The 18,880-nt window shown below is 27.9% G+C and overlaps 2 protein-coding genes across 8 annotated transcripts in view; both read right to left on the bottom strand.

Annotated features, from left to right (window-relative positions):
• Positions 1 to 1,242, bottom strand: part of Ca-alpha1T (Ca[2+]-channel protein alpha[[1]] subunit T) — a 303,939-nt gene extending 302,697 nt beyond the window's left edge. For all 5 annotated transcript variants that reach the window (XM_089228015.1, XM_089228013.1, XM_089228016.1 and 2 more), the window contains exon 1: positions 766 to 1,242. The gene's annotated coding sequence lies outside the window, so the exon portion shown is untranslated. The remainder of the gene's footprint in view (positions 1 to 765) is intronic.
• A 10,085-nt stretch (positions 1,243 to 11,327) lies between these two features.
• The window catches only part of AdamTS-A (ADAM metallopeptidase with thrombospondin type 1 motif A), a 100,410-nt gene continuing 92,857 nt past the window's right edge, over positions 11,328 to 18,880 (bottom strand). For all 3 annotated transcript variants that reach the window (XM_089225918.1, XM_089225919.1, XM_089225921.1), the window contains 4 exons: positions 14,592 to 15,403; positions 13,484 to 13,620; positions 12,451 to 12,653; positions 11,328 to 11,943 (listed from right to left, as the gene is read on the bottom strand). In XM_089225918.1, the coding sequence (XP_089082044.1) occupies positions 11,854 to 11,943; positions 12,451 to 12,653; positions 13,484 to 13,620; positions 14,592 to 15,403 (1,242 nt within the window). In that variant the 3' untranslated portion in view covers positions 11,328 to 11,853. The remainder of the gene's footprint in view (positions 11,944 to 12,450; positions 12,654 to 13,483; positions 13,621 to 14,591; positions 15,404 to 18,880) is intronic.

Raw genomic sequence — 18,880 nt, 5'->3', positions numbered from 1 at the left:
TTCTATACTCATACTAAACCATTATATTATTTATTTATGTAAGAAACGCCACATTAATAAATATATAATTAATCATTTTTACAGGTTTTTTATGGGCATTATTAGAAATATCACATTATAAATTATAATTTTATTTCTGTATTCATTCCCTAAATTAATAATTATATATCAACCTTTTATTTTATTTTTATTTTTTTGAAATATTCGTAAGTGATACTTGAGTCTCTGTAACATTATCTAACATTTAAATAATGTCTTCAAATATGAAACATATCTATTACTATTAAGTCTCTAATATACAATAACAAAAAACTTTAATTTTATAATTTTGTGGAAATTCTAAAAAAATCGAATTTTAATGTCATACAAATAACTTTGTTAATATGCAAATATAGCTTATTAATAGCGTTATATAATAAAGTCCAACTAAGGATACCTGCCCTTCAAAAATCTAAATTATAATTTAAAAAAAAATTACAACAGCCAATATCGATATAACACAAAATTAGTTTGGTTTGTAAATTTTTAATTTAATTAAACGCGTGACATGATTGATACAAATAATACCAACGATCCGATTAATCAAAGAATACACATAGAGAAGGAGATATAAACGTCTTAATTGTACTGTATATACGAATAGATAGTTACATAGGTAGGGTACATATAACCACCGTGACACACTATTGTTCCTCTATATATAATGTGTATATTGTGAAAATGTGAAAGACCCGAATACGTTTCGGGTAATCAAAATATACTCACTTAAAATTCTATCGTCTCCGCGTAATCCATTCACAAGAACAATATAATATTATATCGACGGTGAAGAAAATGTTATAAAAAAAACGAATAAACAGACAAGCACGCAGCGCGAACTGACGATATCACCACAAGTATAAACAATATTCTCAAAAGCGAACACGGTGATATTATGCGAGATTAAAAACGACCGAAAACAAAAATGGTATTATATAATAATACGTATATATTTCCGTAGCGAGACGAAAAGAAACGCGGGGGGAGGAGATTGCAGTGATCGGTAGTCGGAAATGAACAAGAAATAAAAACAAAAGGAATTCGTCGTCGACTATGAAGACGACGTGAGGAATACGAACGTGGAAAAAAATAGATCGCGAGAGAGTGAGAGAGAGAGAGAGAGGAGTTGAACTGACGTGAGATGAACTGGTGTTAAAAAGGCGCGCACACTGGGACGGCGCGGTGGCGGTAGTCGCGAACGACGCGGGCGGCACACACAGACTGAACTCGAGCGATACGACTACGGCGGTGATGGCGGCGTTTTGTATTTGAGTATGCGTGTGTGTGCGTACCTATACATCCTGTTGCGCCGGCCACACACATACACGCACGCGCTAAATGTTGGCCGATTGTCAGCGTCTCCGAGAATAAGAGGACACTGTATAAGTATGTAAATGCAAATATATAGAGATCGGTAACTATATGGAGGTATCTAAATAATATAATATTATTACTATAATAGAATAATGCAGAATATGGATCCCTGATGATTTATACGTATTTGCAGCGGAGTCCTTCCCCCAGCAATTGGGACTTTGTTCTATATATTTTAAATATTGTATCTAAAATAAAAAATATATATTGTTAAATTAATATTAAATTAGGGCTGGAGTAGCAGCGGTAGCTGGTGATATCTATAACGCGGTACAAATGATAGAGGTATAATATTATTATATGTATAGTCATCCACCCTCTCCATCACCATTATTGTTGTCAAACACAAAATAACGATCACTGTGCTTGGAGTTAATAGGCCATTCTCGCAACTGCCTTTAATAATATTACATTATATAATATATTACAATGCAATAATAATTGATGACATAGATTTGTTATATTATTTCACACTCCAGCTGTATTATTATAGTAGTTGTTATATTTAAGGCGTGCACGTGTATTTTATTATAGGTAATTCAAATACTATTTTAACTACTTTATATACTATAAACAATACAAGCGATCGATGCAGAGTTTAATTAAAGTAATTGAGACACACACATATCTTAAGAAAAAAATACTCACGTATGTACAATAAAACTATATATATAGGACCAATCTAGAGCTCGAATTAAAAGAGGGGACGCAGTGGAACAGATCTCTTATACTACTACTATTTATATATACAGGGTGCCCCGTGAGGATTTACCCTTTGCGATATCTCCCGAAATAATGGTCGAAATTCTGGTTTTGTAATAAAACTCACAGGGATAAGAACTATAATTATTTTATATTTACATTTTTTAATGTTTTGATAAAAAGTTAAAAAATATATTTTTTTATTTAATTATTTCAAAAAAAAATTAAAGATGGCTATTTTGTTGAGTTTATTTTTCTGAAAATATTGACGTTTCAAAATTTTATTTTCATTAATTTCCTGTTTTTTAATATTTTTTTAAGTTTCGAGAAAAATTACGAATTATTGAACACCGTTATGTTATCAAACATGTGACCCGCAACGCCGAGCGCATTCCCATACGGCCGGCTGAATACTTTCCGTGTTCCTAATAGCTATACATTAATTATAATCATGTTTAATTTCTTCAAAACTAGAAAAAATATTAAAAAACGGAAAATTAATGAAAATAAAATTTTGAAACGTCAATGTTTTCACAAAAATAAACTCTACAAAATGGCTATCTTTGATTTTTTGGAAATAATTAAATAAAAAAATATATTTTTTTACCCAAACATTAAAATAAATTTAAAAATGAAATAATCGTAGTTCTTATCCCTGTGAATCTTATTATAAAACCAGAATTTTGATATCTCCATTATTTCGATAGATATCACAATGGGTAAATCCTCGCGCGACACCCTGTATAATATATATTCTAAAATAAATTGTATGTGTGTGTTATTTCATGGAATAACCTTTGATTTGTAAAATGTATCATTTATATTTTGTAAGGAAAATAAATTGTCCCTCAGATCAGAGAACATGATAGATAAAATAGATAATGCACTAAATCCGACTTACGAATGAATGGATTACAAACTTTGAGTACCGAGATTGCCTATATAAAGCGCCGTGCTAACCTTTTTAAAAAATCATTATTATATAAAATATGAGCATAATGTAGCTAATGATAATCATAAACTATTATATTAATCATACCTTTCACATGAGCACATCACCGTTGGAAAATCCAAATTTTTATTAAATGTCTAATGCTTTTACTATTTTTTGATACACTGTAATGTGGTTGATCTGAGACATAATTAAACGCCATTAATGTTGTATTTCTTAGATTTTCTACAACCTCTTGGACATTAATTATGTCGCAGTGAACTCTATGTACATTTTTTTAAATGTAAGTCTATACGAGTAACTGGGAGAAATTTTTTTGCATAAAATACAATATCCGCTAAACAGCTTTAAATCAAATCTTCTGTTTTGATACCAAATCATTAATTTGTAATTACGATTAATTATTACACCAAAAATTGCTGAAACTGAACTTTTGTTAATACCTATTATGATATTTATACTTTATCAATTTGCTTTACATGAGTATAATGATTCGTGACACTTAAGGTAAAAATGAAACAATCTGACAATTATCTATTTCGGTAGAATAGAATAAGTTCGGATTATCATTCGTCTACCACTGTTTTCAAGTTAATAGAGTTTTTAAAATATATAACCATTCTAGCCTATAATAGTTTCGATTAAAAATAAGTTTTAAATTATTTTACTATTAGTTATTACCTACATTCTTATGGAATTTCATCAACATTTTAACTTAAATTATCTATAAAAAAAAATATGAATTTACCTTTTTAAGATTTTTTGGTTTCTGTAAGAATAATTCAAAAAGAATCAGCTTCTATTAAATTTCAAAACTTTTCTATTTGCTGACGAAAATAGAGAAAAAATGTGTATACAATTTTTTTTAAACCGTATCATTTATATAAAATGCTCATATAAATACATTTCATCAAATATAATTGCAAATCTCTCAATAACACATTTTTGAATGACAAAAATAAACAAAATCTATTTTGTCAACAACTGTTGTAGTTATTGACTAAAAATTCTAGTTATTTGATATATTATTTTATGTTTTTCCAATTGGTTTAAAAAATCAAAAATTTTTACATTTTAACGTATTAGAATATAATATCAAATACATCTAATTTTCTTCCAAAAACCATCTTCAATGTAAATAATTGTAGTATTTTGATTCGTTCTGTATATATATATATGATGGTAAAACAACGATTTTAAAACAAATTTTCCAAAAAACATTATAGTGTTCTTCAAAGACATTTAAATTAATTCATTTAATACTACTTAACCAGTAAACCTTTTATTTTTAATGTAATCTTACTACTTAAATACAAAATGAGAACTAATTTTTGACACAGAGAAAAGTTACAAGAAAGATACAAAAAATAAATAAGTCAAATATTTCGGAAGTAGAGGAAGAGAAGATGCAAAATAGAATAAAAGTCACGGTAAACTGGAATCCTAAAGGAAAACTATGAAAGGTCATCATTAAGGGGGATATATTATAAGAAATGGAAGTTACAGACTAGAAACCAAGAAGAATGAACACAGGGCCGATGAAAAGGATTAGTATTGGCTGAAAAGGTTCTTTAATAGCCGTGAAGGGAAATAAAAATTTAAATTTTAAATTATATTCTAAATATTTTACTACTATAGTTATATTTTTATAACATTTTTTCTATAAAAATATTTTTATTTAAGTTTGAAATACTGTTTAAGGTCAATTAAACTTAATAAAACTACAGATATTATTATTGCAAATATTACGATGTCAGTGTTTATCGATGACAAACAATGAATGTAATTTATCGGTAGAATCTATTCAACGCCACTTCGATATTGTTTACTTATTCCCCATGAATGGAAATGATTAAATAAAGTATTAATCTAATAAACTATTTATAATATTATCAAACACATTGGGATACGTATTATTATTTGTTAAACGTTAAAATCTAAATCTAAATATATCAAAACCTGATAATAATGAATAATGATATATGAATTTATGATAATACAAAAATAATGTATTTTTGATGGACACATAATAAGTATTTAAAAACTATATATACCTAAATTATACCTTATTTACTTCAAAATGTAAATGAAACAATCATATTTTAATAAATTATAATAAATAAATAAATATATATATATATAACAAAAATTGTGTAAATAATTAAAAACTATCAATTCATTTTTCATATCTTGAAATAGTAGAACTCTTCTTATATATTATTTTAAATTAAATTTATTTACCATACATTTTTGTATGTTTTCATAGAAGTATAGAAGGGACCATTTTAACTTTTAAGGCCAAAAGGTTATGTTGAAAAAAATTTAAGTTAAGAATTTGAACAAATCAATAATTTCATTTTGGGTTTTTTGTATTCTATTATTCTAATGTGTATATACTATATTCTAATGAACATAATAAGAACACGATCTGTTTTATATAAAATAGGTACGAATAATTCTAAATAATATATAATATTATCAATATAACGGCCAAATTGTATTATAGTGTTATACTTATTCGGGATATTTTGCTTCGTGTAAACTGTTTTTTTTTGGTAATTAAAAACATCAGTATTAATAAAAAAAGTTAAATTACAACAATATTGATTTACTTATTTTATTGTATTAACCAAAGATGACTGTAAAATAATTGTATTTTAATTTTTAAGTACCTAACAATAAATTAATTATTTAACTTAAACTTTATTAATATATATTAAAGTAAACTGCCTATTTAATATGCTCATAATCTATAATTTATATTAAATACAACCATCTGCTTACTATAAATTTACAAACATCATTACTGATAACACTTACAGACTATTTACAGTATACTTAGTAAATCCACTCATTCAGTTATGAGTCATAACTAATATAAAATATTAATAATATATAATAAATTAATAACCATATAATAATTCATAGATACATCTGAAAAAATTATGCAAGTAACGTGCTAATAAGTATTAAAAGGTATATTATATTAATAATATCAATAAATCAATGCAAACAAATAATTGAAAAACATTGGTATTGTATTCAATATAAAAATATACGGTAACTCAATGTATGTGCCTTTTTACAAAAATATATCATGTACGACGCTCTATCTTAGTATAGTGGTCACGTTTTATTGCCAATCAAAATAGTTATATTTTACAATTCTTAGTTATCTTATATTTCATATGGTTAAAATTCCAATAGATAGATTAAATATTAACAACTTAAATTTTCATTTAATCTGGTAAGTAATAAAATAGGTAATAAATTTTCAAAAGAGTACATATTATTTAATACCTACACCGGGTATGTACTAAAAATATACTCACTATAGTTGGATTTATATAAATAAAATGTGATATCTGTGTTAAGCTCTATAATCTATACTTTTGTATAAAAATGTAAGTAATGATGCACCAAAATGACAAAATGTAATTATGTTATTAGGTAGGATATAATATATATACTATATAATATTATTCTATGTGTGTGTTTTTAGTGATAAATCTACAACGCCATCTAGTGGATTATTGTGTTATTTTTTATCATAATAAAAAGCCGGTAGATCATGGAAAGTGATCATTTAGTTGAATATTGCGCTTGTAGATAGCGTAAAAGAACTCAATAAACAATTTTATTCTATACTTTTATTACTTATTAGTTATTCTTATTACCTATTAATTTATTATTATTTTAATTTTTAATAATTATTACTATTATCGTAATAAATACATCTGTATAAAAATAAATTAATTCTTGCTACATTTATAATATTTTTATATTGTGTTTATAATACATTGTTGCTATGACAACGGTACACAAATTTTGAACATGAAATTGAAACTAGAAAAAAACAGAAGAATGTTCTAAACTAGAATGTGTAATGTGTAAGATATAAAATAAAAATATAACACAATATAATATAATAATATATCGTTTAAGGTTAGGTTTTACATTTAAAAAAGTAATTCAATTTTAAACATACAAAAATATTTTAATGCATGGGTTACGGGCATATCTTAATCCTATATATAAATATTGTTTTGTTGTGACCACCATCCTAGCATTTTTTAACGAACTGAAGCGACTGCCCTACGTTCCTACCTATAAACAACTGATTTGATTATTGTATCGAATTCAGAGTGAAGCTAGAATTTTAATGGCGAGCCCCTTGTTATAAATACATCTGCAAATTCGGGTGTAGATAATTAACAATGAATTATAATTTACAATAAATCATAAATAAAATTGACGTATAACTTTGCGCACGTTGGTGCTAGTGTACAATAAAACAAAGTATTTATGCGCATTTATTGAATATTGGTAATATTAAGTAATTTTTATTACGATAAAAATAATATTATAACATCAAAAACGTACTTACTTCATCAAGGTGCCAATAAATAGTTGTAACTTGTAATATACAAAATCGGACGTATAAACTGCTCGATAGCTGCGATGGCGTAGAGTGGTTAATCACGATCACGTATAGGTAGGTAAAACATATTTTATTATTACGAGTACAACTGAGTAGTGACTGACTGGTGACCAGATTGACCAAATATGACAAAAATATACCTTTGTTCCTCACGAGTGTTCGATTATACAAGACATAGACCGCGGTATAGCCAAGTTTAAACCACGATTGAAGTGGTAAACTTGATACCACGATCGATTCAACCGTTTTCGATAACCACCATGATGAGTAACTAGTAACTACGATATTTTTGGTTGACACATCTAACAGATATCTATATTAATTATTATTATAGTTTAGTACTTATCTGTGGTATGTCTAAAAGAAAACGTGGCTTACTCATCGATCATCGGATGCAGTTCGATATGTACATAACGATTTTCGATCAAACGCTTTTATCGTAACCGTTCGAGAGTCCGAAAAAAGTTGTACAGTGTGACGAAATTCCCACATGGTTGTTTTTTTTTTGTACAGCATGGAGTAAATACTTATATATAGGTATTTGCAAGCCTCATCACTTACCGTCAGACGAACGGTAATAAACACATATCAATCAAATTGTATATTTTTCAAAGGTTGTTTCAAAAAGACCCCTTGTACCGGGATGCCTCTAATTATTTAGAATTTATTTAAATTACACTTATACTCACTGCATGATTACGCATATTTATTATATAGGTTTGCAAAATTAAAATAAATTCTATGCTTCAAAAACAATTAAATTAAGTCAATACACGTAAGTAATCTGTTTATTAAAAAATGGAAATCGTCCAAATGCAACCTTCAACATTTTACAAAATAATACCAAATCCATAAAGATGAACTAATTACCTAAAAATAACATTTTCTATGCGTTTAATCTGGACTCCACTCTCCACATTTACACGAAAAAAGAATCGTACTTATGAAACAACAGAAAAACACTTGCTCCATGATATATTATCCAAGTTATTTAAACTCACAGTACGACCATGCTAAATATTTACAAACTACTTTTCATCAAGTCCATATGGTATATGGAAGTATGTCTCTGCCAAAAAATGTACTAGGTATAAACAAAAATCCAAATATAACAGTAAAAACCTTATGTTTAATTACAAACACCTCTTGTTATGACATAAGCCGAACTACACTACTTATTCAATTTTACGCGTATAATAAATTAACTGTTGAAGACCGTATGTAATATTATATCATATTATAATATCACCAAAATCTGATATAAAAATAACAGGTATGTTAGATGCAATAAAAGTAATTCCACGAGTTATTAATACAAATCTCACAGATTGAAGTAATGAGTATTTTCTTTTGTGGATAATATATGTCAAAATTTAATAACTAAAAAACATTACATTATTGACTATTGTACAAAAAAATAATGTTTAAGTCGTATATAACTACAATTTAAAAAATAGACAATCATAATATTAATGTCTTAAATACTTAAGTCTATATTATAATATTAATTTAACACTTAAGTTTTAAAGTCTACAATAAATTAGGTACCATATACATTATACATATCTACTAAAAAATTCTAAATATCAGAGTTTGAATAAATTTATAATTGAAGTGCAAAAATTGCTTCAGCATACTTGATACGGAATTAAAAGTATATTTTGTTACAATGATGTCATAAAAACCTACTTCAAAAGCTTATCAAATGGTGTATCAACAAAATCACTGTGAATTTTACTCACTTAATCATCTGTAATTATTAATTAAAATATATTTTTTTAATACAATATTTTTTGTATTTTAATTTTGATGAAGGACAAAATAAACATTTTGATTGGAGTCAATAGCGGTAAAAGTTATTATAGTATTGAGTGTATCTTTATTTATTTGTACTGAAATTATTGTGCACAAATCCCTCGAATGCATAATAGTATAGGCAACAAAAGCAATGTAATGTTTTAGTATATAATTTTATTCTAAACATAATATTATGTATTTTGTGAAGAACTATGCATAAAACTCACCAAATAACAAATAAATTCCCTATATTTTGATATTTAGAACTTAAATAAAATAAACATAACATTTCGATAGCATTCACTTATAGTATGCTCATAAATTGTTTCCTCATCAGAGCTTTTTATATACAATCATGATTCATAAAATGTTAAATTAGGTAACAAATGAAAAATAATAAGTATATATATTATCATATTTATAATATTATTCTTTATTTCATGCTACTACTGTAGTACGAGTACATAACGGCGATCATGAGGAAGTACTATAATGTATATAACCAAATTATTCAACCTAGGTCTAGCTTTCAGCCAATCCACCACAATAATTCTTCTTGATGCCAACATCCACATAGATTGATGAATTATTAATGAAAATGACAAATGTATAATTAAACAGTATACACATCATATTATACTTTATTATGTTATATGTATCAAACTAAGGAAAACAGGAAATCTATTTGTCGTATTATTGTTTGTTGTACCTACATCAAAACAGAAAAAAGCTGTTAAAATTTTGATAAGTACTAAAAAATTGAAGCACATTCAATGTGCTTCATAAAACTTCCTTCAAAATTTAAGCATTTTTTCTAGTGTAAAAATAAAAAACTTTCATCATATTTTATAAAATCAATAAATTCATCACTCTGCTCAGAATAAAAAAATATTAAGCATTTAAGTTAGCATTTAAGTTAGCATTTATAATGTTTATACCTACGTTATACGGTAAATTGAATTTATGAGTACCAAATTGAAAATAAAAATAAATTATGTTCGTGTTTTCCATAAACAATTTATAATTTCAGTGTTAAAATCAATGTAAACACTAAATAATAACCAATATTTAGCATGGTGCTATATATGTTACGTCTTGGAAGATAACTAAATATCCAATCGAACTAATAGTTGCGTATAACAATATTATGTAGTTGATTTTCGATTCTCATTTCATATTGTATTTATAGACTTGTTATGTTGTATGTTTATGTGTTTAAGATTTTATATTGATATTATTCAGTTTTATCACAAAAACATTTGCTGTTCAACCTGTAAAAGGAGGCATGTGTAAGGAAAAACAACATTATGCACGATAAATACATTATATTATAAAATTAATTATATATAAGGAAACGTATAAAATTTAGCAATAAATTTAAATAATTATATTTATGTATGTACCTATTTATAAATTATGTTAATGTGGTTCAAACCACGAAAATGTTATGACTAGAGATCAACAAAAAATAAAATAAAAATAAAAATAATAAATAATAAATAAAATAAAAAGGAAGTCTTTGTTCATATCAGATTAAAATATCGTTCTTAATACTGACCATTTATAATTATTAAAAATAATATGCCTTTTCTTTATTGTGGTATAGGCACATGCACACATACTATTTAATAACATGGAAAATGTACAAAAATTAAAATAAATTGAACACACATCATAAACCGACTTTAAATGACTTAATTATATGCAATTGAAAATCATCAAAACTATAGTTAGGTACTTAGTTAATACGCTTAATAATTATAGTTATATTAGGGACACAATTATCAATTATCTTAATCTACGATTATCATAAATTTAATTTTTATATTATATTAAATTGTATTAAAAAACAGTATTGTAATTTCGTGGATACATATGATCATGGTCTATAAAGTTTTAAAAATCGTGTATAATCAGATAAATTGACTTGAAAAATGTTACGTTAAGACGGAAGAAGCATATTCCGATAATTTTGAAGTGGCATTTTATTTTGTATAATTATGTGAATAACAGACCAGTCAATAAAACGTTAACAACAATTTATATTATTTAACTGCTTAACAAAAATTATTGACACTGTGAAATAAAAATACACGAGTATTTTCACTTTAAATATAATAGTTGATAGGTAACAATAATAATAATATTGGATATTAATGGCACGCCGTAGTATTTGCTGGTAATGATGAAAAAATAAAAACAAACTGAAAATAAAAAAAATGTCCTAGTTTTATGGCCCTATAATCATTTGGATCCAATCGAGTCTACATTTCTCTAGACCATTTTGGTAATCGATGTAATAAAACTAAAATAGTTAAAATAATAACGATAATAATAATAATATCATGAATGCTGTACGTGTAAGCACAGTAGTGTCCGTCTGACAAATTAATATTGCATTATTATAAGTACGCGTATAACATAATAGTAATAATAATAATACTGTGCTCGATGATCACCTAGTAACACCATGATCGCTTTTGGCCGCATAATATAATACTAAATTAATTTAATTTAATGTATTATAATATTTAGTATTATTGAGTTGTTATGGCGTAACCACGTCCAATATTAACCCTTGCATCGGCACACACGTACCGCAGTATCCACCGCATCTGCCGGCTATTTTCATGTTTTCCTGTAAATAATTGTAAGAATTTATGTTATTTTTATGCCGTTTAAAACGTGCCCCGACGGTGTACAAGAAAAGAATTGTGAGCCAAGAACAAAAAAAAAAATTTAAAACGAACAATAAACAATATAAATAGCGAGTGTAATAATAATAATTATTAAAACGCTGCAGCTGGGACACCACGGTGTGGGAACACTGACAATGTCGATTGTCTTGGTGTAGTTTAATTTTTTGTGAAAACATAATAATGACTATAGAACACGTCAATCTGTTATATAATATAAGCGGTCTTCAGTTGTTTATTGTGAACATTGTTATTATAATAATATGATCCAAAGTGGGATTATATATGTGACGTTTGATTCGGGGTAAATTTAAGCAATATCATCCCCGCTGTATTTAAGACATGTGCTTGAAGAAATTTTCGAAAGTGAAAAAGGAAAAGATTTCCTTGGTGATAACAACAAATATTATATTAATTATTATATAATAATAGTATTGTTATATTGTTACCTCTATCTTGTTCACCCAAAACGACGTGTTCGACCCTTTGCCCACCCAAGTGGTATCATGTGATATTTTCATGCCAGTGCCCGATAAGTCAATGCTGAATCTGCCTTGCGGACAACCCCTCTTCGAGTTACTATAACAATCACCGGCTTCACCAAATGGTACGGGTTTGCCTTTGATTTGTTTGGAGAACGTAAAATCTTTTGCTGTAAATTTCCAAAAAACGTGTTAAAATACCGCTGACACAAATAAATTATTATATAATATCATATAGCTGTTCCAGCTCAAAAATATACAGAAATGAGCGCAGAACAATGATGTCTATATTATAGCTTATAACTTATAGTTCATAAATATTAAAATGTAAATTATTGAGTAAAATTACAACATTCTACAAAATAACGTAGGTACCAAAAAGTATGTAACTAAACAATTATTTAAATATTTTCCAGGTAAACAATTAAGAATATTATTTATTATTTATTATATTGGATAAATAGTTGCAATATAAATAATAATAAAAAATTATATTAAGAACTGTGAAACTAGATATGAGAATATGGGATAATACATTACCTGAAACATCCCCCGAAGGTAGAACTATACACCATAATTAAATGATGATTTTGAATGACAATATCGTAATATTTTGGTAGGTGTTAATTCTCCGTCAAAGTAACATGTTGGAATGAAATATCATTTTATTTCGTAAAAACATATTATTTATTATAATTTAACAATAGCATATGGCAAAATGAATGCAATATTACCTAGATTAATTACCTAAGTATTTATTATTTCGGAAAATTAAAATTGTATTGTTCTGAAGCTGTTTAATTGAGAATACCATTTAAATTATAATAATTTCATTTATCAAAATGGAATATGTTGGAAGTTTGGAACAATCATTGTTTCGCAAAATCATATGTATCCACTGCAGGTACATAATCATTTATACCAACATAAATGTACCTATCTTATTATGTATCATATTATACAGTTAAATATACTCATATTGTATATATAGATCACTTACAATCGACTCTTAACGAAGTGATGTTCAAACGGATCTTCGTGAACACGGTCAGTCCAGACGACGGTACAGGCACGTTGTCGCACGGACAGTTTTGGCGACGTTCGCCGTTGAACGGACATGTGCTCGGGTCTTTGAGCCTGTAAACAAAAATCGAAAATTACCACTCACGATCAAAATATAAGTAGTACCGATAGTGTAAGCGTTATATTGAATGACGTTACTATACTAAAATTATAATAATTTTAATAATAATAATATTATCAAACACATGTATAAAGCCGAGACATAAGCTTACACATAACTCTGACCTGCTGTATTATCAATTTTACGTTACTTGAATATGCTCGGTAAAGTTAAACGTGTGAAAATAAATATAAACGCAGCGGAAGCTGTGTAACACAAATAGGGAATTGGCAGGTGACAATTTGATTGTAACTCGAGTGAGTTAGTGTGTAAATTATTCTACCTACTATACCTACTATGAAATAAGTATAGCATTATAAGTTCATGTTACTCCTATAAGTCTATACCTACCTAATATTAAATCACTTTAATTGCAGATATTTTAATCTATTTCCATCGAAAATAAAAATGAATAAACACAAATGTATTTCGAATAAAAAAAAATAAATATTGTTAGTAATTGAATAATACCTACGTTTTGTCAGTGTAACTCGTCATACTATTGCTAAAACAACAATAATAATATAACCTAAATGGACTAGGACAAAACTCACACTTTATGTTGATTAACTAATGAAATTTTTTCAGCAAAATATGTGAGTACAAATTTGTACTTTATTATTATTTCACAGTATTTATAATAATATTACTTTGTACTAGTATTTTCAAAACTAGGATTATTATTAAAGCAGATAGGTACTATTACTATTTGACTCATAAATCAATCAAATTAATAATATTCTGATACCAAAAGAAATGGAGAAATTGTAATACCTGGTAATATTATTTATTACCATACCTAATCTGGTATTATCTTATCTGCAGTAGGTAGTACTTGAAACTATAGCAGTCAATTTAGTCCGTTAACTAAGCCTACTATCAGTATAAAACAAGCACGACGCGCGTTTTGTCCGTCGAAATTTACCTCTGTTCGTAGATTTCGGAATAGTTTTCGGTGTCCTTAGACAAGGTCAGATACTCGACGGGATTGCCGGATCGCATGCCGTGACAGTAGACAGATACGTTACGCCCGAGCACATTGATAACGTAATCCTTGTCCTCGAGTGCGGCAGCAGCCTGCGGTGATTGTTTGCGCAGGACGTCGGTGCAAGACGTGTAACCGGCACATCGGCGCTGGTTGCACTTGCGTTTCCTGGGTGGACGGGCGGCCCAGTCACAGTGCTTGCGGCGCACCTTCTTGGCGGCCACCTTGTGGAAGCAGAAAACCCGCCTCGTCTGCCGGCCCTTCTTGCCACACGAATGCGAACACTCGCGCCACTCGTCCGGCAGCCAGCCGTAATCGTCGGTAGCAGCCGCGGTGGCCGCTGACTTCGCGAAGACGCAGGGCCGTTGTTGCGGGCACGGTCTCTGCGCGGCCGGTGGTCGGCCCACAACCGCCTCGCACCTCTGATCGTCGGCCGCGGTGTCTTTGCCCCTCAGATCGGCGCCGTGCTTTCGGCAGCTCACCCGCCTGTTCTGAGTGCCTGGGCCGCACGTCACCGAACAAGCCGACCACTGCGACGTCTTCCACCTATACGCTACCGCCGTCGCAGTGGCCGTGGCTGTCGTGGCGGTGGCCGAAGTCGTCGGTTTGGCACACGGCACGAACGTACGGCACGGTTGCACGGTCGCTGGTTTCTCCAGTCCATCACACTGCACAGCCGCCAGTATGGCGCCGTCGTTGTTCTGGCACTGCACCTGCCGATGTTGGTGTCCCTTGCCACACGTGACGTTGCACTGTACAGGCGTGCAAACAAACAAACAGGTACACAAACGTTAATTGCATGGTAGATATTAAATTTGGAAAAAAAAAATCACGTAGGTGTTAGAATAATGGGAGATTGTCAAACTGCACTACATAATACTTACGCCTAAACAAAAATGTTCGAATTGCACGTTGAAACGTTGACGTTAATTACAAGAAACAACTAACTTAAAAATAATCATGACGAACATATTTTTACTGAGTAATTTTTATAAGTACAACTTTCAATGTAATATTTAAAATGTAGCTATATTATTTTCAACTATAAATAGCTCAATTTTATATCACTGTTTTTAAACTATTGTTGTTTTATAAAATAAAATAATACATTTTAGATACCCATAATCAGTACAAAATATTCTTCCAACTGATATTTGCCAATCAATAGGTTTTACATTCTAATTATTGGAACAAATACAATTCAAACATTTCCTATTATGAAATCCATTGCAATTTACTCGAACATTACCTTTTTTTTTTATCCAGATTGCTATTCGACAAAAATAAGTGCAATTCGACCTTCCCGAATAATGGCGATATGAGCTGTAATGCGACAACGTGTCACCAATTTTATGATTAATAATTCATTTATTATAATATGTAGTTGGTTAAGTCCCACGTTCATTACGAATACGATAACGAGGCCCACACCTTTTTTTTGTATTAACTATATTCCGGCAAAGTGAGCTTAATTTGGCAGAAACGATTAGATTTTTTTAACTTTTGCCGTTAATATAAATTAGAATAAATTGTAACGAATTCTCACTAAGATTTGAGAAATATAATTTTTATTAACAGATTATTTTTATATTTTCTGGTCAAAACGTAACTCTATACAATTTATTATCACCTATTTTATATTGTAGTAACCTAAAATTATAATTGTGATTTTTTTCAATAAATATATATTATATATTATGTAACTGACTTTTTGCTTTCAATTTTCTAGAGATTATTATGCTCCTTATTAAAACACAAGTTAGCGCATCAAAAAGGGAAAAACATAAACCACTTTTGAAGGTACCTGCTGACAACTGTGATACCTATATAGTATAAATTATATTCATTCATTCATTCATTGTATCAACATTTTAAATATCCTAAGATAATTGTATTACTGAATTAATTATAATATATGATTTATGTCGTTAGAAAATCCGGTCCACAATACATAGTTTATATTATTTAGTTTGAGATCTTAATCATATTTTTTCTACCTAATTATAATTGAAACCTAGAGACAGACTCAACGTCTAGTATTATTAGCTACTATACAAAGTAGTAATGATATACTATAACACATTAATATATTATCTATGTAAATTATTTTGTTTCGTTAGGTCCCGCTGTTTCCATATATGTATAGACGGCAAATTTTTCAACTGGACACTAGTAATACCCGCAACTGTTTTTTAAGTAGATTTTACGAATTCATATTTGATTAATTTTATTACGGGGTTCGTGTTTACCTACAGTGTGTTTACTTTAAATTGGTCTGTGAGCAAACGCAACCTTACGCAAACTCTACTCATTCGATTTAACATTAATATAATTTTGTTCATCTATATTTCCATAGGCATCGAATTGGAAAAAATTATAGTATACCAAACAGCAAATTCATAATAAAATGCCTATTTTTTCTGATGAAGGATACGTGATGATACGCCTTCCAGAAATGATTATACTCCTTATTAGGACTACCTTTTATCTGTGTGAAATTTTATTTACCACAATACCTTTAGTTTATTTTTATAAGTAGTTCGGACAACTACAGTGATGGATACGTGGACATACTTTAATTATCTGGGTAGTCATTGTCTTGATGACACAATTAACGCGATGTCAACTATATAAAAATTCATTTTCAATTTACTTTTTAATTTATGATACAAAGTTTGTTCAACTGCATTTAAAATTGTTTGCTGTTTATGACTTGGTTTATTATTTTTATCAACCCCCTTCCTCCAATGAAATAAGTTACAAGAATGTATGATGGTTTTACAATGGAACTTCTGGATCAATTTCAACTGGAAACATATAGATATAAGTGGATATAATAAATGAGATAGAAATCCAACATTATGATATACTATGTTAAATTTTCCTATTTCAAAAACTAGTTATTTTAATGATGTAAAATTTATACAATTCAAACAAATATATTTATAGTTTTATTGTTTTATTTTTGATAACATTGAAGAATTGTTTTTATTGTTAGAAATTAATTGAAATAAGTTTTATTTTTTTAACACACTTGGAACATAACATAGACAAGGGTATAGAGTAAGGTAAACCATTCAATACGTTATGTTTTTATAATATTGTTTGCTTATGATTATACTATGATAAATATATAAAATTTGCAAGTTAATATTAAAATAATTTATTGAACTGTAAAATATTGACTAAAAACAATTGAAAATAGGTATATAATATATAGTAAATATAATATATGCGTATATGCTATAGCTTACAATTATAGGTAAACTACATTTGAGCACGTAATTTGATTTATTAATTATTAATAGAGAATAAAAAAATACCTAGTAAAGATAATATTATGTCAACTACAATATTTATCACTTTTTATGAACGTGTCATATTCTGTCTTCCAATTACTTTTTATGTTTTTTTCTTATTATTATAACAGCCTAGGAATATTATAATTACTATATTTTCAAAATTATTTTGAATCTCTTGGAAAATAATTATAAAATAATAATTTGATCAATACGTTCTAAGTTATTGACGTAGCACCTTAATAAAACTTAAATTATACAAAATTACTTAAATATTATTTAAAAATATATGAATAAATATGCAAATTATACACTTTAGTAGTCATGTGCAAGAAATTGATAAAAATTATAATAGAAAAATTGTGTGATCGTGACTAAGTTTAAAATTTTACATTGTGTACGAAAAATTATTGGTAAATGATTATTTTTACAATAAACTTATGAACCAACAGTATACTGTGATAACAGGTATCATAGTATATTATTTAAAATCAAACATACATTGTGCGATTTTTCTATGTTTTAAATAATTTAAAATGACATAATATTTAAAAATACAATAATATGCAATACGTGGTGTTATAAATAACATGCACCTATTAATGAAAAATAAAATTGTTTATTATACGTTAGTTTTTGGATTTTATGAAGCATATTATATCTATACCAATATCACTTAGCATTTAGCTTTGGTTTAAATGATCATTGAAAAATATGAATTTTATATAGTATAACCCTCAGCTTTGTGCATGACCTAACTCAAGTCTTTTCTTTAAAAAAAATCTATCTGTATTTGAATTTTATTAATTAAGTTTATTGCATAAAGTTTAAAATTGATTTAGAAATAAATAAAGAAGCCGACTTTTGTGTCTTCACAAAAAAATATATGTTTATATTTTAGAATATTGTTTTGATGTAGTTTACAATTGA

This window comes from Diuraphis noxia, unplaced genomic scaffold, assembly GCF_037042655.1.
Source record: "Diuraphis noxia isolate RWA-SAM2 unplaced genomic scaffold, SU_Dnox_SAM2 contig0004, whole genome shotgun sequence".
NCBI classification, from domain to species: domain Eukaryota; kingdom Metazoa; phylum Arthropoda; class Insecta; order Hemiptera; family Aphididae; genus Diuraphis; species Diuraphis noxia.
The sequence above is the reverse complement of the archived record's forward strand: the minus strand, read 5'-3'. Positions and strand labels throughout refer to the sequence as shown.